The following is a 26,277-nucleotide window of genomic DNA, read 5'->3' as shown; positions in this document are numbered from 1 at the left end:
ACCCCCACCAGTGCTTACACCAGGCCACCAGCAGAGCCACCAGGGATGCCACCAGAAATGGCACCAGCAGAGACCTAAGAGATGTCACCAATTCAGCTGTCACGGGCAGCAGCACCGGTGGCACCAGCAGAGCCCTGGCCATCCCCAAGAGACAGACGGGACAGGCTGCAGGGTACAAAGTGCCTTTATTGCCGCGGCCGCGGTGCCCGGCGCGGGGGCAGCCGGCTCGCTCACGTCTGCAGCTGCAGCAGGGCCGGGGCCGGGGGCTCGGGGCGCTGCGCCCGGCGGTGACAGCTCTCCAGCTCCGCCAGCACCGCGAACAGCCCGCTCAGCGCCTCGGGCAGGGCAGCGTCTGCGGGAGAGGGGACGGACGCTGAGACCCCACAGCTGCCCCTGTGACAGCTCCCAACCACAACATCGCCCACAGGACCCCCAAAACCCCCACCCCAAACCTACCTTCATCCCGCGGGCCGTTCTGGGCATGCTCTGGCTCCAGCAGCTCCCAGTACTTTTCCCTGGGGAGAGGGGGAGGAGAGGGCCGGGCCCATGGCAGGAGGAGAAGGGGCTGCGGGGAAGGTGCGGGGGGTCCCGGGGACAGGGACTCACCTGAGGGTCCCCCGGAGGCCCTGGAGGTGGTGGAAGAGGCGCTGAGCCTCCACCGTGGGGTCCAGGGGGTCACTCCAGTCCTGCAGGGTGACGCCGTGCCGGGTCCGGTCACATCCCAACCCTGTGGGACAGCAGCGTCACCATACTGGGAGACCCCCAGCACCCCCGGTGCCACCTCCCCGTACCTGTCCTGTCCCGCTGGTGGCAGCAGCTCCACTTGTCGCCGCGGAACACGCCGGGGTGGTAGGAGCGGAGCACGCGGGGGTTGTTGCCGCACACCTTGCGCAGCGCTGACAGCCACTGGTTCAGCTCGTTGACGCACTGCGGGGTTGGGGACAGTCAGAGCGACCCGGGGCTGTGACCCCGCGCGGGGTGTCCCCGCTGTGCCCGCCGTACCTTGCACTGCAGGTAAGCCGTCTCCTGCTGCCCGCCCGGGGCCGTGTACACCACCTGCATGACGTGCGAGCTGCCGAAGCTCTTCTCCTCCACCTTCTCGGCCGCCAGGATGTCGCCCAGCGCGATGGCACCGATACGCTGATGGAGGGGGGACACACACAGAGGGGGTCAGTGCCACCCCGCTGCCACCCCCGCCCCTCCAGCACTGCCGTACCTCTGCACTGGGGCTCTTGCCGAAGCCGAGCGCCTCCCCGGTGAGGCAGAAATGGAGTTTCTTGCCGGCGGCAGCAGCGAGCAGCGGCCCCTTGCCCCGGGTCTTGTGCACCAGGAGCAGCCCCTCCTTCACCACGGCCGGAGGGGGCCCCAGCGGCCGCCCCTCACCCTCCTCCTCGGCCCCGTCCTCCTCCGTGCCCACCAGGCGGGTGATGAAGCCCCTCATGCGGGCGGTGCCCTGCTGCAGGGCGGGCAGCAGCGGGGACAGCCACGTCTCCTTGGCGCGCCCGGCCGCCGGCTCCATGTTCCCGACCAGCTGGATGGCCTGGGGACCCCGGGGGGGCAGCGTCACCCGGCTGTCCCCAGCGGGAGGCAGCCAGAGCCCCGGGCCGTGTCCCCTGTCCCCGCCGCACCTTGGCCAGCAGCAGCAGCGTGCGGCTGGTGCGCGCGTCCGCGTGCGCGTCCCGCAGCTGGAACAGCTTGGGGCTCATCACGGCCGGCGAGAAGAAGCGCAGGCACAGGAAGCTGGTGACAGCCACAAATTTGGCGTGCTGTGACCACCGAGGGGGTGGGGAACACACGTGAGGGTCTCTCCCAACATGGGATAACCGCACAAACAGCGATGCGCCGGTGCCCAGGGCTGCTGTCCGGCCCCGCTCGCTGCCCCCCTGCCCAAGAGGGGACCCCAGTGACCGCAGCTGACCACAGCCCTGTCCCCTGGGGATGTCCCTGTCTGACCCCACGCCGTCCCCCGCCCCAGCCCGACCTGGTGCTGCGGGAAGCGCTCCCCGACGCGCTGGAAGAGCTGGCGGAAGGCGGCGCGGATCAGGGGCGGACACGCCGGCGCCGACCTGACGATGGCGTCCAGCAGCTCGCCCAGGTAGGACTGCAGGTGCTGTCGGCCCTGCTCAATCACCTCGCCCTCCGTCTGCACCCGGTGCAGCCCCGAGCAGCTGCGGGCAGCGTCACTGTCACCGCCAGCGCTGGGGCCACCCCTGCCCTGCAGCCACTGCCACCCCACAAGCCCCTTACCCGACGTCTTTGATCTCCACCTTGCCGGGGTCCAGCTCCACGTATTTCTTCTCCTCGAACACACGGGAGATGGTAGGTCCCAGGACGAAGTGCAGGTATGGCATCCCTGTCACCTGCCGAGGGACACAGGGGACAGTGATGGGCCACAGATTTGGCACCTGACACCCCCAGGGTTACCCAGTGGATTTTCTTCAGCCTCCCAGCCCTGGGGGAAGGCACAAGCACAGCAGCCCTCCCAATTCTTCCCCTGGGAACAGCCCAGGGCCAGGATGAGCTGAGAAGAGCAGGTTTTGGTGTGGCACCTTGAGGAAGGACTCCATCGATTTTGAGGCCAGAGAGTTGCTCCGGAACAGAGTATTGGGCTCACCTGAAAAACAGGAGAGGGTCCATGGCCTGGGGGATGGCCACAGGTCATCCCTGGGCAGCTGCAAGCATGGGGGCCATTCCCACAGGCTGTGCCCTGCTGCCCTGGCCATCTCCATGGGGGTTATGGGGACTTCCTAACCTCAAACCACCTGTTCCTCCACCAACCTCAGCCCATGAATTTGCTGGGATGAACCCAACAGATTCCACAGTGTGATGGCTGAGCCTCAACCATCACTCACAAAAAATCCCCACAAAGGCCCTGGAGGTTTTGCAACCCCAGGAGATGATAAAGAAGCCTCCAGCTCCACTCCCCACTCCAGCCTTACAGGGCTTGGCCAGCTCCAGCTCGAAGAGCAGGTCCAGGAACTCCTTGACCAGCCCCTGGCCCAGGAAGAGCTTGACCAAACTGATGGCGACCTCCTGCCGGCACTCAGCCGTGGTGGCTTCGTCCAGGAGGGTGACCAGGTGCACTTGGCCATCCTGCAGGGAAGAGGCAGCATAACATAGCCCAAGGCAGGCAGACACCACAGCACAGAGCTGGGAAATGGGGGTGCTCCAGCAGGGCTGGGCATGGACCCCTCACCTGGCACCCCGACTTCACCTCCTGGCACAGGAGCTGCACCAGGGGCTGGTAGCAGTGGGAGGGCAGCACTGTCTCATCCCGAAGCTTCACCTGCAGCTGCAGCGAGCCCAGGCTGCCCCGGCGCCTGCAGGAGCACGGGGTGGGTGGGTGGGTGATGGATGGAGCCATGGATGATGGATGGAGCCATGGATGATGGATGGAGCCATGGATGATGGATGGAGCCATGGATGATGGATGGAGCCATGGATGGATGGATGGAGCCATGGATGATGGATGGAGCCATGGATGATGGATGGAGCCATGGATGATGGATGCTTCATGAAGCAGGACATGACCCGACACCCCAGGCTACCCCTCCAAAGTGATGATGCATCCCAGGAACCACCCCCCCCCCCCCCACTCCCTAAAGCCCTGAGGGTACTGGGACCACCCCCAGCACACCCCAACACCCTGTGCCAAAACTCACTCGTGCTCTGTTGGTTTGGACTTGTCTGGCCACAGCCTGAACCACCCCTCCTCCTGCCCGGCTGCTTCCAGCCCCTGGATGCTGAACACCACCTGGGAGGGGAAGGCAGGAGAGGGCTGGGTGTGCAGCTGGGCAGGATCCCAGCAGCACTGAAAGGGTTTGGGGCTCACCTTGCCCAGAAAGTCGTTCCTGCCAACCAGATCCCAGTCCCACACCTCCACACAGAGCTTCTCCCCAGCAGGCTCAGCCAGCTCGAACTCGAAGGTCTCATTCCAGCGCGGGTAACAGGATTTCTTGACCACCTGCAAAGGCAACAGCTGTGTCCCCTCTTGCTGGGTGGGTCTGTCCCTCAGGGACACCGAGCTGGGGATGCTGTGGGACAGGGATGGCTCCAGGTTTCCCCGTGGACTGATTCCAGTGCACCCTTGGCAGGCTGGGGATGGCTGAAGCTACACTCACAGTGCTCTCCTGTGTCTTCCCGTTGTAGCGCAGGCGGACAAAGGGGTCAGAGGCACCATTCCGGTCCTTCCTGGCCAAATCCCTGCCAAGCAGAGGGGGAATTAACCATTAACCTCCCAAAATACCTACAGGCACCCATGGCACCCACTCCTCTCTCAGGGAATCTCAAGATACATATCCCAAAGACCTGCAGATGAGACCCTGCCCCAGCACCCCCAGCACCTGCTGGGTGATGAGGATGATGCTGTGCACCCAAAGACTGGATACACCAGGGAAACTGAGCCATGGAGCAGCTCAGATTCACCACAACTGCACACACAGCCCTGCCAGCCTCCTGCCCCCTCTCACCTGGCCTCCAGCACAGAGCAGCGCAGCCGCCGGCTGCCCTGGCTGCCCAGGACCTGCACCCGCAGGTGGATCTCCCCCTGCACCTCCTCATCAGGGTCCACCTCACTGAGGCTCATCCAGCCGCTGTATCCTGTGGGAAAAGGGGGGATCCCCACCAAGGGTCATTGGGGAACCCCTCAGGAGCAGCTTGTCCAAAGGGTGGGAGATGGGGCCCTGCTGGGACCCCCCAGCCACTCGCTGCCCTACCCTTGGGGTGCTCTGCCAGCATGTCCCGGGTGATGCAGACCTTCCCAATAATGTCATCACGGCTGGAAAACAAAAGTGGGGAGCAGGTTGGTGCCCAGGTAAGCCCTAACTTTGGGGATCCTGGACTGGGGCCACCATGGTGTGGCACATCAGCCACCCTCTGCTGCCAGCTGGATAATATCCTTGGGAGATAACTTCACCCATCCGTGTCCCAAAGCCCAGGGCAGCGTGGCCAGCTGTGATTCTCTGGTGTCAACAGCAGGGCTGAGCATGCAGGGAGCCAAAGCCACCACCTGAGCCCCCCAGGCCGTGCCCCACCTCACCTGAGTGCATCCTCGTCCATGACATAGATGGAGATGCTGTGGAAACCCGGCTGCAGCTGCAGCTCATATTCCTCCCCCCAGAATGGGGACAGCGTCTTCCACACCGTGGCAGTCCTGTGGGGCAGGTGGCACTGGTGACAAGAGGGGCAGGGCTCCCTCTCTGGGGTACTCCCCAGCCCTGGGACCTTCCCAGCTTTTGGGGATGCATGGCTGAGGGCAGCACCCAGAGTTTGGAACTCTCAGCTGGGGCAGGGATGAGTCTCTGTCCCTGTCCTTGCCCTGTCTTGTGGCTCTGGGCTGGCAAGACACAGGGGTGGGGTATAGGGGAAGGGGGCCATGAGCTGTTGGACACTTCTGTGTCTGCAGGAGCATCTCAGGCCAAAGTATAGAATAATAATGAATTATAAACAATTATCTTAACAATAATCATAACAATAATGTGCCTGCAGCAGATGGAGACCTGCCAGGAGCAAGGTTTGGGGCTCCAGCAGTTTGAGGGACCCGGGCCACTCACCTGATGATGGCCTCATCGTCGATCTTCACGATGCAGTACGGGTCACTGCTCCCCGTGCTAGAAGGACAAGGGACAGCTCTGCCAGTGCCACCAGCCCCAGCCTGGCCACCACCCAACCCACAGGACCCTCATGGCCACGGGTGACCGAAGCTTCAGCCCTGACTGCCCCCACGGAACAGGGACCTCGCAGAGACAAAGCCCTGAGGGTGAGGCTGCCAAAAACTTCCACTTGGCCACAGCTGCCAGCACAGGGTGACCCAGCCTGGCTTCCAGACCGGGGACACTCCTCCCTGGCCGTGTCCGGCCGCTGGGTCCCGCTGGCTGCCAGAAGTGGCTTTTCCTTTTCCCACAGGAAGGCAAGGAGCAAACAAAACCCACCCTTTCCCCGAAACAGCTTCAGGCACCTGCAGCCCAATTTCACACACTGGGAGGCTGCTGCAGCCCCAGAGTGTCCCCAGACCCCCAAGACTCCCACAGGGATGGGGACACCCCTAGGGACACCCCAGGGATGCAGAGGGTGTGAAGGGCAGCCACCACTGTGCTTTGACCACGTTTCCTCCCTGGGGACAGCCCAAGTCACCCTTGCCAAAAAATAATCATGGTTTTACAGCTTATTGCCCTGGTTCTTCAGAAACAGGGTCAGGGGTGAGGATTCCAGCCAGGGACAAAGCAGCCAGGACCTGGGGGCTGGCCAAGGTCATGGAAGGGTTGTGGCTCCCATCCCACCGGCACTGAGCAGCTTGGAGCACGGATAACTCATTAACACCAATCCCAGTGGCACTGTCAGCCAGCCACCAGCATCCTGGAGAAAGGGAAGGTGCCTGTGGGCCCCAGGCACTGAGTGATTCCACATCCCAAATCCAGGGAGGCTGAGAGGCAGCTGCAGGGGGGATTGAAAGGGTTTTGGGGACAACTGAAAGAGTTTGGAGGAATCCAGAATGGGTTTGGAGGGTCTGAAGGAGCTGGAGGGGACTGAAAGGGGTTTTGGGGACTCAAAAGGGATTGGAGGAGACTAAAATGGTTTTGAGGAGAATTGAAAGTCTTCTTGGGAGGAATCAGGTGGTTTGGGGGAACCAAAAGGGATTAGAGGGGACTGAAAGGATTTTGAGGGAGGCTAAAAGGGAATTTGGGGAAATCAAAAGGGGTTGGAAGGGACTGAAAGGATTTGAGGGACTCCATGCCCTGCAGGGATTTCTCTGGGCGGTGCATCCCGGGTTCCACAGCGACATCCCCGCTCCCGGGCACTCCCACCGCCGGCCCCGCGGGTGCAGCAGGTTGCCAGGAGCCGCTCCCGCTCCGTGCCAGCCCCGCTCCGCAGAGGATTTTTGAGCAGAGCCGCGGGTGCAGTGCCATTAAGCAGAGCCCTTCGCTGACATTTCCTGCCTTGTGCAAACCATCGGGGCTGCCGGGAGCGGGCAGGCGGAAAGGGAACAGCTGCCAGCTCCAGCTGCGCCCGGCAACGACAGCCACAACCCCGTGTCCCCAGAGCGGGGACAGCAGCTCCCGGAGCACCGGGAGGCCACCCAGGCACGGCGTTTTCCAGGGATTTAAACACAGGATGGGCAGAATCCGCACGGGAGGTGCCTGAGCTGCCAGGAGAGGCGCAGATTTTGGATGAGATGAGGAGAAATCGCTGCTCCAAAAGCGGAATGGGTGACAACGCCCGCAGAGCATCCCTGTCCCGGGATGTCACCAAAGGATTTGTGGCGCTGCTGTGGCTCGGGCAGCTCTGCGTGCAGAGAAGGAGCTGGAAAGGGGAAGGGCTTTGAAAAGGGGAAATGAGAAATGAGCCCAGGGAAAGCGGGAAGGAACCCGCAGCCACCCCTCCGGCAGCAAAGGAGCCGTGGAGGGCTGGAATTAAAAATTAACTGGTGTAGGCAGCAGTGCTGCACTGCCCTGGGGGTTGGTGAGAAGAAATAAATTAAAAATTTAAAGAAATAATGGAAGTGGAAAGGAAAGAAAAAATGGAGTGGTAAATGAAAGAAAAATAGAATTGAAAAATAAAAGGGAAATAGAAGAAAATTTGGCTAAAAATGTAACCAAAAAAAAAAAAGAAAAATGGGACAAAAAAATTTAAATTGAATTGAAAAATAGAGTAAAAAAATAAAGGAAAAATAAAATAAACTACAGAATAATAAATGAAGAAATAAAGAAAAAAGGGCAAAAATGAAAGGAAAAAATAATTCTAAAAATAAATAATGAAGTAAAAAGTTTAAAAGAGAAAATACTGAAATAAAAATAGAATAGATTAGAATAAATTAAAGATTAAAAATTATTGGCGTTATTTATTATCCTCACATTCAAATAATCCGATAAAATTAATAAATAATAAAACAGAAATTCAAATAAAAGGAATTAAATGCCACGTTTAAAAAAATCAATACTAAATAAAGTAAATTTAAAAATGAAAAACCATTCAAAAAAAAAAAAAAAAAAAAAATCAGGCAGACCCTTTCCCTTACTTTCGTGGGATAAAGATAAGGGGGGGGCTCCTATAACTCCCTGCGCCAAATCCTGCGGGATCTGGGGGTTCCCCATGGGGATTTGGGGGTGCTCCATCACCCCGGGCTGTTGCCAGCAGGGTCTGAGCTGCCTACGCAGCGGGGACACCCCGCAGAGGGAATTCCCCAGAGGACACCAGAGATCCCAAAACAGTGCCAGGGCAGGGAACCGGATCCCCGGTTGGGCAGGGGAGGGGGCCGGGGCCAGGCACGGCCAAGGTCGCGCTCGGGTTTCCCAGCGCCACGTCCCAAAGGCACCGGTCCGGAAAGCTGCGCTCCAGGCGCTGTGGCACGGCGATTTTCCGGCTCTCCCAAAATCCGGAGCCTCCCGAAAGCCAGAGCCCGCCCGTGCTGGGTCAAGCTCCGGCGGGGAGTTGTGCCAAGGGATTTAAAAATCAGGCCCTGACACACGGGATTTAAAAAAAAAAAAAAAAAAAAAAAAAAATAGAAGTCATGTTTCTTTCCTTGTTTATCCTCTTTTTCCATGACGGCTGCAGGGATTTTTGCTGGTTTTCCGGCTGCCGAGCGCTCCTCAGCAGCTTCCCGCGGTGCCGTCCCCACATCCCGCCCCACAAGGGTCAGAGCCGTGAGGAGAACACCGGGATTTTCTGGGAGGGAAATCCCGAGCCAAGGGCTCCCCCCGGACCTCAGCCAGCTGGGATGGAGCCGGGCTGGGGACACAGCACCGCGACAGCCCCTGCTCCTTTGGGGACGGAGGCACCGGGTCCTGCTGAGCGTCCGGGGTCCCTCTGTGGGGGGACAGCCCTGCCCTGGCAGCACAGGGGAGCCCCCCAAGTGGGAGCACTGCTTGAGGTACCCACAACACTGCTGGGGGCATCCCACAGCACCTGAACCCCATCCCGCAGAGAGTCCCCAAATCGCGGGGGGAATCTCAGCACTCCTCAGGGAACCCCTAAAGCGCTAAGAACTGCTGGGGCACTAAAAATGTCCTGAAGGGAACCCCCTGAGCAAAGGGGATCCCAAAGCCACACTGGGGGGACCCCCAAAGCAAGGCAACAGCAAAGCCATCCTGGAGGAACCCCCAGAGCAAGGAGGATTCCAAAGCCACCCTACGGGGAACCCCTGAAGCAGATGCACTGCTGGGGAGTACCCCAAATCTACCCTGAAGGGAACCCCCAAAATAAACACAGTGCTGGGGGGGACCCTAAAGCCACCCTGGGGGGAATCCTCAATGCAGGGCGATTCCAAAGCCGTCCTGGAGGGAGCACCCCAAGGGGTGATACCCCAAAAGGGGACCCTAAAACTACCTGGGGGTGAGCCCCTAAATCACATGCAATGCTGGGGGTCCGCCAACCATTCTGGACAAGTCCCCAAAGCAGAGAGGAGGCTCTAAGGCCACCTGAGGGTGGTGTCCCCATCAGGGACCTGTTGGGGGGACACCCCGCAGCACCCCTGCGAAAGCGGCGAGTCCCTCGGGGATGTCCCCGCCCCGAACCTCTCCCGGCCCCCGCGGGGGGCACTCACATGTCCTTGGCGGGCAGGTTCCTGCCCTCCACGATGCGGATGGAGAGGGCGCTGCGCCGGGCCATGGCGGAGCCGAGCGGAGCCGAGCGGAGCCGAGCGGAGCCAAACGGCGCCGAGCGCGGCCTCGAACCCGCGGCCCCGCGCACAGCGCCCATGTGCGGGCCGGCGCCGGCGGCCGCCAATCAGCGTGCGGGGGCGGGGAAAGGGGCGTGGCCTGGCTCAAACCCGCCGCTCCCATTGGGTGACAATATCGGCTGTCGGCCAGGGGGCGTGGCCTGGGCGAGGTGGGCGGGGCCGGGTCTCCGCGCTGCCGGGGTCCCGCGGGGTCCCCCCGCTGTGTCCCCGCTGTGTCCCCTCTGTCCCCCTCAGCCCCCGGCCCCTCCCGTGCCTCTAGGGTGGTGCAGCCCCAGCCTGCCCAGCCCAGCGCCCGCCTGGATTGCACCAAACCCACCCCAGACCCCTCCGCGCCCCCCCCCGAACCTGGGGGGCTGCAGCATCTGCCGAGCTGCTCTGCACCCCCAAACTCCACCGGTTTATTGATTTTTGACCTATTATTGTTTTTAAAGTGCTGCATGTCCCGGCTGCAGCACACCCGAGGACAGGTGGCGTTTCTGGGTGCTTGTGGTCCCCTAAATACCAGCAGAGGAGAGGGAAACCCTCCCCCGCCATGGCGAGACCCACCTGGGCTCGAGGGCTCGGCAGGCACCCAAAGCTGGGCTCAGGGCTGTGCTGGCCATGGCATTTTCTCCGCGGGAACACTATGGGGACGCTGCAGGGACACGCTGGGAACACAGTGCTCTGTTCCTACAGCGCTGCCCCTCTGCCTCCCCCGCACAGGGGGACAGCAAGGGGACACAGTGCAGTCCCCGCCACCGTCCCTCGAGCCTCCCCGTGTGCCAGCTCCAGCCCCACAAGCGATTTGGGCCACATGTCCCACCCCAGCAATGCACACAGGTGGCAGGTAACACCCCCTCCCACCTCACCCCAGCTCTCGAAGCCCTTTGCAGCTGAAGCAGTTGTTTTATTTCGGGGCACCGGGTGTAGGGCGGAGAGGACCCGCGTTTGCCGGATGGAACCATTCGCCCGCTGCTCCCACGCTGATCTCGGCAGGAGTTAATCGCTGGATTTGCTTGATTTCCCTTGGCCGGGCTCCACGGAGGCGGCTCGGGCAGCGGGGGGGCAGGTTGCTAACACCCCTCCCGTGTGGCACAAGGACACCCCGTAAGGGCGCTGTGACCGGGCTGGGGCGTCAGTGTGATGCTGCCCTTGGCGTGGCGCCTGCGGGGGGAAACGGGGCTTTATTAATATTTGTATATAATGTATATATGTACACGCACACCTGGCCTGACTCCACCCACAACGGGGTTGTCTCCAGCACCAGCGGGGTCTCATCCTGCCCGGGCTGCAGGTTCAGGGCACCCACAGCTCTGAGATCAGCATCAGAGACCCACACCCCGCTGTAGGATCAGGAATGACGGATGCGGCCCCTTCCAGCCGCTGGTACAGGATCAGCTTCCCCTCCTTCCCCTCCCCAGCCCACTCCTCACCAGTGGAGGATCAGCCCCCACATCCCCCAGGTCGGGCTCAGCGACCAACATCCCAGGGCAGGATTAGCCCCCACATCATACAGATCTGGCTCAGGGCCCAACATCCCAGTGCAGGATCAGCCCCCACATCCCCCAGGTCGGGCTCAGGGAGACTCCCCGGTGCAGGATCAGACACCCCGGTGGTCCCCTGGGGTCTCATGGCGCTCAGAGGAGCCCGAGCTGCACTCGGGATGGATTGGATCATCTCGAGGTGTGGGAGCCCCTCTGGGCTCGGTCAGGGAGAGAGCATTGTAGGGTAAAAAGGGTTGGAGAAACACCCCTCACCCCACCACCCCCACCTCATTTCAATTCCCCTCAGCCCATCATCAGGGCTGGGGGGGTCAGGCTCCCCTCGCTGCCCTGCACCCCGGGGACTTTTCCCCATCCGAAGTGGGGCACATCGATACCCCAGCTGGGTGTGACAACTTCTCCCACCCACTCCAGAGCATCCCCGGCCGCACCCCGCCCCGTGCAGTCTCCCACCCAGCGATGGGGCTCAGAGTGGGGGTACAGGGCACCGTGGGGCTCCCCAGGAGGCTGCGAGGGGCATCGAGGAGTCACAAACAGGAGGCACAGGCCGGGCATAAAGCACGCGAAAAAGCCTTTAATGTCCCGCTCCATCGCCCCTGTCCCCACGGGTGGCGGCTCCGGCCGTGTCCCCGCGGCGGTGGCTCCGTGCCACCCTCAGGGACAGAGCGGAGCGGGTCAGCCTGTCCCCCGCACGGGGGAGGTGCTCAGAGCCGGGGGCGGGGGGCTCAGAGCCGGGCGGCGGGCTGGTCATAGACGTGGTGGGTATTGTACCGCCGCACCGACACCGACTCCGGCTTGCTGAAGGTGCTGCTGCCGCTGCAGGAGTCCGAGCTGGGGAGGGAAGGCGGGGTGAGGGATGAGGGTGGGGACCAAGAGGTGACGGAGTCACCCTCTGACGCCGGTCCCGCGTGCTCAGCACTCTGGGTGGGACTTGGTGGTGGCACTCACCTCCAGAAGATGAGCATGGCCACCAGTCCGGCCAGGAGGACGGCGAAGAGGATGGAGAGGATGGTGGTGATGGCGATCATGCCGGCGCTGTGCCCGCTGCCCGTCGTGGAGATGGTGTTGGGTGACTCGGCTGGGGAGAGAGCAGGAGGAGAGGGAGCAGGATGCAGGACACACAGCCCGGGGTGCCTCAGGGGTCCGGATGGGCGGCGGTGTGCTCGTGTGTCCCGACACAACGTGCCATCACACCGTGCCACCCTACCCGAGTCAGACCCGCGGCGGAGCCCTGCCTCAGTTTCCCCAGCTGCTCACAGGATTCCTCACCCCAAACCATTGTTGCTCAGCACTGAGACCCCTGGGACCACCCCACACGCCCAGGAGAACCCCATAACCCCCCTCGAGGGCCGTGGGCTGGATGGGGGGCAGGATGAGCACCCCGGCAGCGGTACCTTCAGTCAGCCTGATTGGATCCGACCAGAATGTCTCAGCCACGGGCACAGAGCCCTCCAGGGCCAGGAACTTCACCCTAGCATGGGAAGGGAGGTTGTTGGCCAGGGTCCCCTGGCCGGGGGGCTGCCGACGGCCCTTGAGGGGCCCGTCCCCAGGGGCAGCTCACCGGTAGGGCCCGGGGCCGGGCAGGGGCCCGTTGCAGGTGGGTCTCGTGTCATCCTGGGCGCAGCTCGTCTCGCTGCCGACGCGCAGCACCGTGATGTCCCCGGCGGGCTTGGGGCAGGGGTAGTTGGCCAGGGTGGCGTTGAGGGTCATGTAGGCACGGGCGGGGTCAGGGAAGCTCTGGAACGCGATCTCGGGAGACCCCGGCCTATCGGTGTTGTTGAAGCTGGATGTGGCTGCAGGGAGGGGATGGGGGTGAGGAGAGACTTGGTGGGGGGTACAGAGACCCCTGCACGCCCCCTGCCCTGGGCTGCGCCCACCTACCCCCGTCCAGGGCCACCACCAGCCAGATGTCAGCGTTGCCGTAGTCATTGAAGACGCAGCGGGGCTGGTCCAGCACGAAGGTGGAGGCGGTCTTCTTCCCTCCCAGCGGGGGCTCCGTGGTCAGGGCCGGGGTGTACCCCAGCTGGGCTGCGGTGAGAAGCCGAGAGGGTGCGATGGAGGGCGTGGATCCCCCGCTGCAGCCCCGGAACGGAGGCTCTGGCTGGCGGCCGCGGCGCCGGGGCTCGGGGTGGGGACAGGGACAGGAGGTAGCTGACCCTGGGATCCCGCAGCGGGGCCTCGGCTCCCCTCCCACCTCCCAGTCTGGGCTCGGATAGGTGCTTCGTTAAAAGAAGAAGCAAAGACACTCCATGCTCCCAGCTGGAGGGGAACGCACGTGGCAGGACTCCCAGAGAACCAGAGGGTGACACCAGGGACACTTGGGTAACACCCACAATGAGGGGGACATCAGCTGCCCTACACTCCAGATTCAGTGGGATCCTGGTGGACTCCAATGCGGACCTCCAGAGAAACCCACACAGTGCCAGTCAACCAGTATCGGTGACACCAGAGACCAGAGGTGACACCCAGAATAGGATCCGGAGTAGGGGGGCAGCAGCTGCCCCACACCTCCAGGCTCAGCGGGGTCCTGGCGCCCCTACACAAGGGATCCCCGCAGTGCCAAGGAGAATCCCGAGCGACCCCGGTGGCGTGGCTGGACTCACCTATGCCGTGGGCGGCGGGCAGGAGCAGGAGGAGCAGCGGGAGCATGGTGCGGGCGCCTGTGTGCCGAGGGCGGGAGTGCGGCTTCTGGGGCTCCGCGTCCCCGCGGGACCCGCCTGTGGTCACCATCCGCCCACATTCCTGCAGCGGCCGCAGCCCCGTGGCAAACAGGTTGGGCTCGTTTCCCCGGCAGCATTTGTTATGTTTGAGCGCCCGCCGGCGAGGCGTGCTGAGAACCGCTGCCTTTGTGGCATGGCTGGGTGACAGTGGACAGAACGGGATATCCCGCTCCCCACAGACCCTCCAGTGGCAGCAAGCGCCCCCCACACCGACACCAAACCAAGGCCCCACGTGGTTTTTCACAGTCCCACCCTGCGTGGTCAAAGACTAGGAGGAGACAGCTGGAGATGTAAAATCAGATTTTACTTGACAGGACAGTTCATATCTAGCGGAATATGTCCCTGCCCGTGGCAGGCAGGTTGAAACGAAGCAGTGTTTATGGTCCCTTCCAACCCAAACTGTTCCATGATTCTCTGACACGGAGCAGGGGGTTGGGGGGCAGAGCGGCACAGCCCCGGGGGGCTACACACACACCCGGGGGGCAGGGGCTGGGGCACGGCCGGGGGGATGTGGTGGGTCCGGTACGATCTGCGGATGAAGGCGTCGGCCGCCAAATTCTGGTGGCACAGAGAGCCCCACACCTTGGCACTGCACGGAGACAGAAGCAGAGGCATCAATGGGGTCTGTGGGGCTCCGCATCAGCCACCCCAAGAGGCTCTTTCTCCTGCAAATTACAGCAAACCCCCAATTCAAGAATAAAAAGGCTTTTTCAATGCTAAAAAGACCTCCATTTCTTTGCTGATGGGGTTGCCGAATTGGGGTGCTCTCTTGAGGCCCCTGCGCACACCGCTCCCCCAGCACCCCCGTACCCCAGGGCTCCGAGCACGGCGGTGGCCAGCACGGCTCCCAGGCTGGCCAGGATGGAGGCGATGACCACCACGGCACTGCCACGGCGAGCGGGCGCAGGGTCGATGGTGCTCGGGCTGACGGCTGGAAGGAGGCGGGGTGGGGGATATGGGGGAACACGGAGGGCTCAGGGCGGGGTGATGGGTGGGGGGATCGGGGATCACTTCTCCTCCAGGATTTTGGGGTGATGGCACAGGGCTGATGCTGAGCCACGTGCCAGCACCCCAACCAGGCAGGGGACCCGCGGGGGGTGGCAGTGCCACAAGTACCTCTGCGCAGGAGGATGGGCTCGGACCACCGCGTCTCCGCTTTGGGGCCGCGGCAGCCCATCAGCAGGAACTTCACCCTGCCACGGGTACGGGGCTGATTCCGGGCCACGAACAAGCGCTGGGTGGCGAGTCACCCCAGCCGGGATTTGGGGCTCCTGGCCTTACCTGTAGGGCCCCGGGGAGGGCAGGGGCCCGTTGCAGGGGTCCTGTCTGCCCTGGTCCCTGCACGCCGTGTCCCCCCCGACCCGCAGGACGGGCGGGCTCGGCGCCGAGCAGGAATACGCGGCCGCCGCCGTCTCCAGAGTCATGTAGGAGCGGGCAGTGGGCAGCTGCTTGTACGGGGGCACGTCAGCCCGGGACAGCGGGTTTCTGAAGGCGGCTGATGCTGCAGGGCACAGACGGCGGGTGAGGACTGCGGTGAGGGTCCCCCATGTCCCCTGCCACGGGGGGAAGCGCCGGAGCAGCGAGTGCTCACCGTTGGCAAAGGCCACCGCCAGCCACACGGCGTCCGAGGCGTCGGCGTGGCCGTCGAAGACGCAGCGGGGCCCCTCCAGAGCGAAGGTGCTGGCAGTGACCTTGCCCAGCAGTGCCACGGGGGGTACGTGGGGCACGTAGGGCAGCCGGGCTGGGGGAGTGGGCAGTGAGCGAGGGGACCCCCCGTCCTGCACCGCTCAGCAAGTGCCCGACCCCAGCCCGCACCCACACCAGTGCTGGCACAGGGGGGTGTCACGAGCTGCACAGCACTGGTGTGGGGTCCCCCCCAAGCCGTGATCAGCCCCATAAACGCCTCTCTGGCAGCCCCTCCAGGCCCGGTCCCCCTCTGCCCTGTCCCCAGGGAGTCACCCAGGTCTGCGGCTGCGCCCATCCCAGCCAGCGCCAGCAGCGCCCACGGCAGCTCCATGGCGTCGTCCTGGTGCTGCTGGTGTGCTGTCCTGCTCTGCTCACCCCGTCCCACTGCAGAGGGGACGAACTGTCCCCAGTGCCCCCGCAGCAGGGACCGCCTGTCCTGGAGCCGGACCCTCCCCGCCCCGCATTCCTGCACCGGCTCTGCCGGCCCGGCCGGACCCCGCGGGCAGAGGGGACAGCGGAGCACCCGAGTCACCCGCGGGTCCCAAACCCGCTGGGAACCGTCCTGCAGGACCCCCGAGGCACCTGCGAGGAGTCAGGGCCCAAGACAGTCATGTGAAAGGGGAAACTGAGGCAGAGGAGGCACTGGAGCGATGTTCCAGGGTGGGTTGGCAGGATTCAGTCTTTAAGGGCGCTATGGGGACAGCCAGGCAAGTCGTCCTGCACCTCCACTCGCCCCACCAAGACCCAGCTCCCTGCGGATGCCTTGTGCCCACCAGGCCCCCGGAGCCCGGGCTGAGCCCGTGCCCGACTGGTTCGGGCGCTGCCAGCCCTGCCCCGCGGGCAGGGAAGCGCTGAGGAGCATCACACCCGAACTAACCCAAATCCCAGCGTTCAGGTGAACGGTCCCACCCAGCACCAGGAGCGCGGAAGCATTTTCAGCTCTGGGGCCACCCCACGCTGACATTTCCCCATCTCCCGTACCCCTTCCAAGCCCTTGGGATGGGGCAGGGACACGGCCCTGGAGCGGCTCGGGGGCCCCTCACGCCGCTCCCCCCGCAGAGGGCTCGGAGCGCTGCTCCTGCCGTGTTTGCCAAGGGGAGCGGCTGCCCACCCCTGCGTGGGAGGAGATTTCCCCCCCCTTCCCAAGGGGCCGGGACCGCGCCTTCAGATTAAGTGGAAATGGGCCATTCAAAGATTACACCGTCCAGCTGCAGAGGGGAAAAACAGGCTCAGCTGCAGCCTCCGTCCCTCCTCCTCCTTATCCCCCACACCTATCCAGCGACCCTTGCCCCGGAGACCCCCCCCAGCTCCCCCAGTTCCCTGCCTGGTGCTGTCCGGCCGGCAAGGTGCCAGCAGCAAGGTGAGGGGCAGGGTGGGTGACGCAGGGGGACAGTGAGTCACAGTTTCAGCTGCGGGTACCCAGCATAGCTGCAGGGTCAAGGCTGGGCTAATAATAACCACCCTGTGGCAGATGAGCCATCACCGCAGGGGCTGGGAGAGGCAGCCCCTCTCCTCTGCCTGGGGCTCCAGCTGGGCATGGGGGGCACAAGGCTTTGGTCAATGTGTGTGGGAGCATCATAAGCATTTATTTTTAATTGGGGCTCTGTCCTCTGTCCCATGGTTATGCTTTCATCCCACCTTTCAAAGCATCTCCCTATACCGCAGTGCCTGAGCACCTGGCTCTGCTCCTTCCCACCCCTTGGATTCTCCTGCCACGGGGGCTAGGCCACCTTGGGCCCAGCACAAGGATTTTAGGAGATGCCTCCTGTCCAAAACCAGGGCAGTCAGGGATGAGCTGCTGAGCTTAGCTGGCTCACCACAGCCCAGTGCCCCTGCCCTGGACCAGCCCAGATGCAGGGAGGCTCCAGCTGATTCACACCCAGCAGCAGCTGCTGGAGATGCCTTAGGCCAGGCTCAGCAGGAAATTCTTGCTCTGTACAGGGCTGAGTGAACCCTGCTTCAATTTTTGCTTCAATTCACTGCTTTGATTACTGGGATAATATGATCCAGGGATACAAAGCTGAGGTTTGAACTCAAGACCTCTCCCTTTTGCAAGCAGGGTGGGAGAGGAGCAGCCAGAGCTCATTTGTGTAGAGCTTAGCAACACAGACACGTCACTGCAGCTCCCAAGGAGCTGCCATTCCTGCAGCATGCCCAGATTTCACTGGATGTTTGAGGGGTTTCCTCTTAGAGCCTGCAGGCACAAGATGAACACTGTGGAAAGCTCCACCCCTCAATGGCTCAGAAAATCCTGAAGGAAGCAAAGTGCCCCTCAGCTGGTCCAGGAGGTGCTGGTCCCAGGAGGAGGCCAAGGTAGTGCTGCCACAAAGCCCAGCCCCATCCCCAATTTTCCAGGAAGGAGGTGAAATGGCAGATGGCACCAGTGCCATGGAAGGATTGGATGGATTTAATGGGCAGCTGGATCTGGTGGCTACAGGGAGGGGAAGTAGCCACAAACAGTCCCCAGGTGACAAGAGGCAGCTATTCAAAATACATGAGCTCCCATGTGACAATCATCCTGGGGACAATGGACCCACTTGCAAGGTGCCAGCACCCAGAGCAGGAACAGGCTCCAAGCCAGGGCATTGCTGCCGGTGCCTGGGCTGGCCACCATGGCTGCTGGAAGGAAGGTGACTGTCACCAGCTGGTGGCACCAGCATCCCTGCAGCAGCAGCACAAAGCACAGCAGCTCCTCCCTGCACAGGCTTCACTGAATTACTGCCATTGCACCTGAAAGAAGGGGAGAGAGGGACAGGTTCTGCCTTTCATCTTCAGGATGAGAGGAATGGGTCTGGCAGCTCACAGCCAAGAGCAGGGGGCTGCAACTTCCCACAGGGTGGATATGGAGAAGTCACCTCTGCTGGCACCATGGCCACTGACCACAAACTCCAGTGGCCAAAGCAGTGACAAGCTGGAACCACGACCCCTGGGACCAGTGTCCTGCCTGCACTGTGTCCCTCCAGTAGAGCTGAGCTTTCCCTCCCCCCTCCTGGCTGGATTGACAGTCTGTGGCTCCATGGAGCAGGCTGCTTCCCCAGAGAGAGCCACCCCAAACCCCAAGGAAGCAGGAAGGCAGAGCACGATCTTGCTGTGAGAATGAAGAGTTTATTGGGACTGAGCAGATACACAGCAGGAGGGAGGCAAGAGGTGCCTCAGACAGGGAGCTGGTATGTCCCAAAAGAAGGACCTTGTTTGACTTACAGGTGGTCTGTTGGAAGCAAGGCACTCTTCTCTCCCATCTTGTCCCCAGGCATTACCAAAGGAAGGTCCTGCCTTCCCCAGGGGATCTGTCACCTCAGTCCCATCCCAGCTGCTCCTGGCTGCAGCCATCAATCCCACCCAGAGACACAAGCACAGCTTCTACAAAAATATCCTTCCCTTTCCCCCCCACCCCCCACCCCAAAAAACTGTGAAGAGCGGGCAGGGCTCCCACGGAACTGTTATTGCTCAGTGTGATGGGTGGTCGGACACGGGAACTTAAGGCATCAGGAGTAAGAGCACTAGGTGGCCCCTGAGGCTCACTGGCCCAGGCAGTCCTCAGTGACACCCTGGGCAGCCAGCTCTGCCAGCACATTGTCCAGGTAGTTGGGGTCAGGGTAGCCATGGCCACTCAGGTTTGAGTCCATCTCAGTCTTGTGGTGGATCTCGTTCCACACCACCGTGTTGCTCTCCCCGGTGGTGTTGGAGGTGCCCACTGTGAAAATCAGGCGTCTCTTCCAGGCCACCTTCAGGAGCTCCAGAACCTGGAGGGGGAAAGGAAAACAAAGCTAGGAGCAGCAGCTAGGAGATTTGTGCCATGAATGCAGCTTGCCAGGAGCTTGACAACTTAAGAAGGGTGATGTTATCAGGGTGTGACACCTCACCTTTCTGCCCTTCTCATTGTCTGGTAGGTAACAATAGCGAGGAAAGCCTCTGGCTGTGTATGGCATCCCAGGGTTGGGGTGCTCCGGGCCCTGCAAGAGATGAGACAGGTTTGTCATGGACATATCCATCTTCCTATGAATTGGACAATCCATCAGCAGCAGGATCTGACATGTGCCCATCCCAAACCAGCTCTTCCATGTAGAGGCAGCAAGGTATTTATTGCTGTGAATATAAGGTGTCCAACACATGAGTAATACAGATCCTCCAAAAGCCAGATCTAAAATCCACCTAAATTCTGGTGAGAGACAGGCCCAAACCACAGCTTTTTCCATGTGGTTTGGTAACACTTTAAAAAGGCTACACAGCTCAAAGTTCACTCCCACCAGACTATGGGATGTTTCCCACCTTGTGATCATGGGCAGTCTCCCTGCTTCAGGCAGACATCAGACTTTACTGCAGGTGAACAGCTGGGACTGCTCAGGAAAAGATTTCTGATGGAGGAGACCCTCACATGTTGGACAACAGCCAGAGCAGCTGCTGGCTCCAGGTACCACAGGCTGCTCAGCAAAGGGCTGAGTGCTGCACTGGATCCCAGGACTTTTCTGGGAGGCTCTCCCAGCCTGTGCTGTCTGCCAGCATGCTGGGCACTCACCTGGATGCCCCTGCTGATGTGATACACGATCCGGATTGTCCCACAGTCCTTGTGTCCTGGGAGGGACTGGGGGAACGTGGAGATCTCCATCTTCCCTTTGGGCTGGGTACCTGTTTTCTCTCCATAGATGGTTTTACAGGAGGGACACTGCAAACTGCCATCCTGCCAGAGGAGAGAAGCCACATCAGAGCTCCAGAGCCCAGCCAGCTGCACACAGGGTGCTGGTGAGGATGGGCCAGCTCAGTACCTTGTTCCCATTTGAGTACATGGCCAGCATGCAGAGCATGTGGAAGGAGTGCTGGCAGTTCCTCAGGTGACCCACTGCCTCTGGCCTGATGCTGCTGGACTGGCACGAGTCGCTGTAGCCCGAGGGGGAGGACAGCTTCTCCATGCAGATCATGCAGTCCTAGAGGAGAAACCACCATGTGGTGTGAGCACAGGCTGGTCCTGAGGACTGACACACCAAGGAAGCCTCGAGGAGGTGCTTCAGGGAGATTTGCCTTCAGCTTTAATTGAGATTTAAGGACAGGTTTCCTTATCTGGCTGGTATCGCCCCACTCCACTTCCTGCACTGTCCAGGAGGTGGAGAGCTGACATCAGTCAGAGAGAAGAGCACTGTTACATCCTGGTTCTCTGCAAAGGAGCTCCAGTGCAGGGTTTGATCTCTAGTTTTGATCTCCCAGCACTGAGACCAAAACCAAACTCCTTCCTCCAAAGGAAATGGGGAGGCACTGCCAGGATAAGTTATTCAACCCACACTGTGCCTTCATCACAGTCCTCTGATGAGGAGAAGTCACCTGCTGAGGACTCTCCATCTCACATGCAAGCAGCACCATGTACCACAGCAGACACCCAAGGAAGGATGGTCCTTTGGGCACTGCTGTGGTTTCCTTGGGAAAGCAGCTGCTTCACTGTCATCTTACCTCATCAGCAGGAGCACTCTTCAGCTCTTCCAGGTACTTCTTCACCACTGATTCTGGCTCTGTTGGTGAGGCTGCACAAGGAGAGATGAGACAGAAGTCAGACACTGTGTGGTAGGATGGGCACGTGTGGGGCAAGCTAGAGACAAGGCAGACAAGCAGGTCACTGGCCAGGATGCCAAGGAGAAAGGTCAGGGTTAGAGGGGGAGAAGAGAACATTCCAACAGATCCCTACAAGCCCAGCAAAGGCTTTGCTTCAGCCATGGCTCCCACTAGGGCTGTGAGTGCCACAGGTCTGCCTGCAGCTGGTGTGCTCCAGTTCTCCCCAGGTAACACCAGCCATGTCCCAGCCAGACTTTCTGTGCACACCAGAAGCCAGCTGGGACCAAACTCAACAGTATTGATGAGATAGAGGATCACACAGTCTGTGTTGTCAAAGCAGAAAAAAAGGCATTCCCCACACCACCCCAGCTGGTGCCCAGCAATACTCAGAGCTTCAGGCCCTGCTCTGAATACAGCACAATGAGCTCCACATCCTTAAGATGAAACACTGGCCTTTGTCCTGAGCTTCCACACACTCGTATCTGGCAAGTGTATAGATGTATAAAATAAATAAGCTTTTAACATTAACCCTATTTGCAGCATGAGACAGTATCTTAGCATCTTCCCAAATACAAATCCTGGTCCCATCCACCCAGGCACAGACACCTGAGCAGCCTGGTCCCTGGAGGCATCATGGGATGAAGCAACAAACATCACAAGAACAAATTACCACTGAATGCATCCACTGTCACCTCCTCTCCCAGCCCATCCTCCTGGAGCTGCCTAGCAAGGCTTGGCTTAAGCCAGGGAGCATCCCATGGCTCTGCAAGGGACCTGGCCCTGGGTGAGAAGAGACAAACTCCTTTGCAGTCATCAGGCCTGCCACAGAAGCTACCAGGCTTTTCCACCAGCCTGGGAAAAGAAAATTTGCACAAGTTACAACTCCACCTGGCAGGAGGCAAAAGAGAGATCAGACACTTGGCTTGGGGGAACCTCATTCTTCCTTCATGAATCCACTTCTGAGGGACATCAGGAGAAAGCAGTGCTGTGACAAACAGGCTGGCCAAGGCATAGCTCTTCCTTCTCCAATGTCAATCACGTCCAGGTGGATGTTCTAGCATGGAGAGCACTGCTGCTCCCAACTCCACACTCCCAGGAGGATACAGAGCATCATCATGTGGATCAGCCAGGGATCAGAGCTGCAGCTGTACCTGCCCAATCCATCTTCAGCTCTCCCCATTCACTCTGGGGCTTTCAGGGAAGACAGAGGGTTCACAAGCATTGGCTCTGTGCTTAAAAACCTGCACATGAAGAGAAAGCCACTGGAGCTGCTACCCCAGTCCAAAGAGCCACGTCTGTCACGAGCAGGAAGGAGGGGGTGCTATTTTCTGGATAACCACTTCTCATGGAGAGACAAATATGAAGCAGAAGGGAAGGACTGCTCATATGCCACAAGTGGTATTGAACAGGTAAAGGCAAGGATGACACAGATCCTCTTCCAGGTAGAAGTCCCTCATTCCCTAGAAGACCAAGAAGAGAGCAAGGCAGAGCACCAATATCTTTTAGCTAAGGAACATGCTTTAGCTAAGATGACTGAGGAACTGAGTGCTGGACTCTGCCAAATGAAAACAGACATTAAGATGAGTTCTTTCCAGAAGGGGATTTCTGGCCATCCTGAAACCCATGATTTCTGGCAGTGGTAGCAGGAGGAAAGGATGGCTGAGCACACAGAGCAAGAAGAGGAGCCCAGGAGTAGAAGGGATGCTCACTGCAAGTGCTGGGCAGGAGGGATGCGTGACACCTCAAACAGAGCAGGGCTGTGGGAGTCAACCTCTGGAGATCCCAAGCCTGATAGGTGGCTACAGGATTATGCATTAAGCCAAAGAAATCACAGAAGCAAGTGTTTTCCTCTTCAGGGGCCAAAATCCTCTAGAAAAGCATTTCCAAGAACTGCTCCAAGAGCAGGAAATAGGGAGGAGCCTGGGCAAGCCTCAGGCTTCCACCTCTGAGGCCAAGGGCTCAGCAGTGCCAGGAGCTGCTTCAAGGCTGCATCAACAGACCTCACAGGGAACATGGCTCCTTGTCTTGTCTTTTCCAAAGGAGAGAAAGAAATCCAGGAATTCTCTGCTGGGACCTTGCTTGCATGCAGAGGATCAAGAGGCAGGAATGAGTCTGAAGGGGATGTGATGAGTCTGAGCTGTCCCAGCTCACTGTGCCTGAAATCCTCTGGCCAAGTGCTCTGTGGTGTCTTACTCCAGGCTGGCAAACACAGGGTGGCACTTTCCATGTGTGGCAGTTGGAATCAGCCTCTGGAGACCTTCACAGCCCTACAGGAGACTGGGACTTCAGCTTCTTCTGCTTCACAGGTTTTAGGAAGAGCAGGACCAGCTGCTATCCCCCCTAATGCCATCCACTTCCATGATGATCACTGTGTTCTCATCCCTGTGGATCCCCTGCTGCCTGACAGACAGACAGACCACCAAGTCCTTCTCCACCCAACCTGCATTTTCCAGGTGGCTCTTTCTGAAATGACCTTCTTGTCTCCTCTGGCTTTGGGCTGGAGGAAGCAAAGCCAAAAAAAGACACACAGCCAAGGTGAAGACAGCAAGGGAAGGGAGCAGGGAGGGTGTGTTACAGCAGCAGCAACACCTGCCCAGCACTTGGCAGAAAGCCTCAGCTCACCTGCTTCCACCTGCACAGCAGATCTGAGCAGCTTTAGAGCAGTCAGCTCATTCAGGGTGGTGGGGGATGTTTCTTCATGTTTCTTTCCACAGAATCTCTTGCGATTTTTCTTCTCTGGAGCAGCTCCAAGGAACAAAGAGATAACTCACCCAAGAACTGGCCAGGCTCATTCAAATGAAATCAATGAAAGGAGACAAAAATTCTGGTGCAGAGCTGAGTAACAGCGAGACAGGAGAGTCCTTGGGATTTTGGGCATTACACCACTTGACCAGCTGGCATCAGGATGGAGCTGGGGGAACCAAACAGGCAGAAGGTGATGCAATCCTCAGCTACCCTGAGGAAAGCCATGCCTGAAGGATTTGCACTGTGGCATCTGCAATCTGTCCCTGTCACCTTGCTGTGACAATGCCCTAATGCATTTAGAGCCACCAAAGCTGCCTGGAGAGAGAAAGAGCCAGCCAGCCCTGATACTTTCGAAATCCGTACAGCTGGGGATGGATTTTTCTAAGTCCAGTCCCAAAGAAGGGGAGAGCTCTTTTTCAGCAAGGGTAGCAAAGCCCACATGGCCTTCTTAGTGCAGGCCAGCACATCTGGCTGGCCACATCCCAGCAGCACAGGGAGAGCTAGGAGGCAGCTGGGACCATGGCACGAGCCACGTATGCTCCAGCAAGTGAATCATTTCCTTACAGGGCTGTTTACTCCATAAAAGTGTTTGCATCCAAATCTTTGTTCTAGCCATCCCCTGGGATCATCAAAGCCTGGTCAGTCCCCAGAGTTTGCTGGATTCAATAGTGGGTTGAAAATGGACTGGAAGAATCGACTGGTGTCATTTATCACCAGCTGGCCCAGCTCTGTGCTACGGATTTATCCAGGATGCCAAAGAATGTTTACCATTCTCTCATTTACAAAGAAAGGAATATCAAATTGTTTTTAATGCTTCCCCTTCCTCCCTGTAGATAATAAGCTGCTTGCTGCAGCAAGGGCTTTCCATGGGCAACATTTAACAGATGTGTTTTGAATCCTTGCACAGCAACCAAATGCTTGCATCAGTAATGTCTCCTTCTGTAGCCCAAAACGAGCCATATGGTTTCCAACAGACTTTTTTTAATACCCTCTGCAGGTCAGACACTGGTTGTTCCTAGTTATTGTTATGGACAGTCACACAGCTCCCATCACCTCTGCTCCCTGCACTTGCAAAGGCTGTATCAATAGATTTCTCCATATTCAGCACCTCAGCAGGATAATCAGTGCTGGTCAGAGCATCCCTGTTTCTGAACCTGTCTCTTTCAGCAGATGTTTCCCCACAGGAACAGCAAGATCCCCCAGCTCTGAGGGGCTTCCCAGCAACACCCATCCCATAGGCACTGGCACAGTCTGTACATCCAGCTGCAGGTGGATGGCAAGGAAGGATGAGTGTGTTCCTCTCCATCACTGCAGCACCTGCAGTGACTGCCCATCCCAGAGAGGATGTCAGGTGGAAGTGGGTAACAAGTGACACAGCAGACCCAAGCAGTCCCTGGAGGTCCTTGGAAAGGCTGGGGAGCCCTGTGGTGGCCAGCTGCATGCACAAGCAGCACCTGCAGAGAGCAGGACAAGCCACTTGCCTTCCTGCCTCCCAGACTGCAGCCAGGTCCAGGCAGCAACGCTGGCACGGGGCAGCACCAACCCCTGGGGATGGCAGAGAGTGCCAGGCCCTGTGCCAGCATGGAGAGCACAGAGCTGCCCAGAGACCACAGCCTCTCCAAGCCCTGCAGCACCCAGCTGTGCCAGGGCAGCAACAGTGCTAATGAGCCCTGACTAATTAGTGCCTCTGTCTAACACACCCCAGCTATTCAGTGAGCCAGCTGCAATGCCACCAGTGCTGCCTAACCCGTGTGGGACAGGGCTTGGCAGCAGCAGGAGAGAGGGAGAAGGGGCTCAGGAAGGGCACACTGCACCCACCACCAGCTGGTTGTGGTCAGTACAGTACTGGGTCTAGTCCTGGATGCAGAGCTCTTGCTTGAGCTCTCCATGATGGAAAACCCTCAAGGGATGTGGCAAAGAACACATGATGCAGAAATTCAGGGCACAAAACAAGCCCATCACTGTCTGCTGGCAGCATCAAGGGCTGTGAAGGGAAAGAACAGTCTGGCCAAAAGTCAGGCTCAGTACCTGCACTGCAGAATAATGTTCCTAAGCCCTGAGGGGTGTTGTACAAACACAGCTTGTTCCAAGAAGGGACTGAACACATTCTGCATCCCAGAAGTGAGGCATTCCACAGGACTGGCATCCCAGCCCCCACCAACAGGAATGCTGCTTTTCAAAATAAGAGGGGGGATTTTAACAACGTGAACCACTGAAAGGTTCCCCTTCTCATGGGTCAGTGTGGGACAGGGCTGATCTGCAAGTCTCCTCTGCAGCACATCCTGGGCAGGATGAGGACAGCTGGGACAAACTGCCATGCTGGGTGGGAGGAGATGCTTGATGCCCCTTTCCCATTCCATCCCTCCTGCTGGTGTTGCCTCTCTGCTCCTCTGGAGGTGCCCCAGCCCCAGCAGGTGGCATTGCAGAGCTGGCA

At 59.7% G+C, this 26,277-nt stretch overlaps 5 protein-coding genes across 12 annotated transcripts in view; 1 reads left to right on the top strand and 4 right to left on the bottom strand.

Moving 5' to 3' along the window:
- The window catches only part of SH2B2 (SH2B adaptor protein 2), a 241,493-nt gene that overhangs the window by 76,676 nt on the left and 138,540 nt on the right, over nucleotides 1-26,277 (top strand). The window lies entirely within an intron of this gene.
- LOC130261031 (ras GTPase-activating protein 4-like) lies at nucleotides 167-9,687 on the bottom strand. The gene is made up of 20 exons (XM_056506892.1): nucleotides 9,539-9,687; nucleotides 5,553-5,609; nucleotides 5,039-5,152; nucleotides 4,716-4,777; nucleotides 4,470-4,599; nucleotides 4,122-4,203; nucleotides 3,833-3,964; nucleotides 3,663-3,754; nucleotides 3,197-3,320; nucleotides 2,940-3,093; nucleotides 2,550-2,614; nucleotides 2,248-2,360; nucleotides 1,982-2,168; nucleotides 1,629-1,766; nucleotides 1,217-1,540; nucleotides 1,003-1,140; nucleotides 792-927; nucleotides 607-727; nucleotides 457-515; nucleotides 167-352 (listed from the first exon to the last, which is right to left on the bottom strand). Exons 1-20 carry the CDS (start codon nucleotides 9,601-9,603, stop codon nucleotides 231-233), a joined length of 2,415 nt encoding a protein of 804 aa, XP_056362867.1. The 5' UTR covers nucleotides 9,604-9,687; the 3' UTR covers nucleotides 167-230.
- LOC130261045 (uroplakin-3b-like protein 1) lies at nucleotides 10,542-13,940 on the bottom strand. 2 transcript variants are annotated; one of them, XM_056506922.1, is made up of 6 exons: nucleotides 13,758-13,909; nucleotides 13,036-13,182; nucleotides 12,716-12,947; nucleotides 12,549-12,625; nucleotides 12,103-12,232; nucleotides 10,542-10,816 (listed from the first exon to the last, which is right to left on the bottom strand). In XM_056506922.1, exons 1-6 carry the CDS (start codon nucleotides 13,882-13,884, stop codon nucleotides 10,726-10,728), a joined length of 804 nt encoding a protein of 267 aa, XP_056362897.1. In that variant the 5' UTR covers nucleotides 13,885-13,909; the 3' UTR covers nucleotides 10,542-10,725. The 2 variants fall into 2 exon arrangements, with proteins under 2 accessions (XP_056362897.1, XP_056362896.1); XM_056506921.1 differs by lacking the exon at nucleotides 10,542-10,816 and adding an exon at nucleotides 11,709-11,985 and having other exon boundaries at nucleotides 13,758-13,940.
- LOC130261100 (uroplakin-3b-like) lies at nucleotides 14,136-15,891 on the bottom strand. Its single transcript, XM_056507009.1, has 7 exons — nucleotides 15,834-15,891; nucleotides 15,466-15,615; nucleotides 15,156-15,375; nucleotides 14,991-15,067; nucleotides 14,685-14,805; nucleotides 14,350-14,463; nucleotides 14,136-14,142 (listed from the first exon to the last, which is right to left on the bottom strand). Exons 1-7 carry the CDS (start codon nucleotides 15,889-15,891, stop codon nucleotides 14,136-14,138), a joined length of 747 nt encoding a protein of 248 aa, XP_056362984.1.
- The window catches only part of DTX2 (deltex E3 ubiquitin ligase 2), a 34,259-nt gene continuing 26,629 nt past the window's right edge, over nucleotides 18,648-26,277 (bottom strand). For all 6 annotated transcript variants that reach the window (XM_056506906.1, XM_056506909.1, XM_056506910.1 and 3 more), the window contains 5 exons: nucleotides 21,000-21,070; nucleotides 20,324-20,482; nucleotides 20,077-20,238; nucleotides 19,424-19,513; nucleotides 18,648-19,303 (listed from right to left, as the gene is read on the bottom strand). In XM_056506906.1, coding sequence (XP_056362881.1) covers nucleotides 19,079-19,303; nucleotides 19,424-19,513; nucleotides 20,077-20,238; nucleotides 20,324-20,482; nucleotides 21,000-21,070 — 707 coding nt within the window. In that variant the 3' untranslated portion in view covers nucleotides 18,648-19,078. The remainder of the gene's footprint in view (nucleotides 19,304-19,423; nucleotides 19,514-20,076; nucleotides 20,239-20,323; nucleotides 20,483-20,999; nucleotides 21,071-26,277) is intronic.

This window comes from Oenanthe melanoleuca, chromosome 19 (genome assembly GCF_029582105.1).
Source record: "Oenanthe melanoleuca isolate GR-GAL-2019-014 chromosome 19, OMel1.0, whole genome shotgun sequence".
Taxonomy (NCBI): Eukaryota; Metazoa; Chordata; class Aves; order Passeriformes; family Muscicapidae; genus Oenanthe; species Oenanthe melanoleuca.
This window is presented reverse-complemented; position numbering and strand designations above follow the sequence as displayed.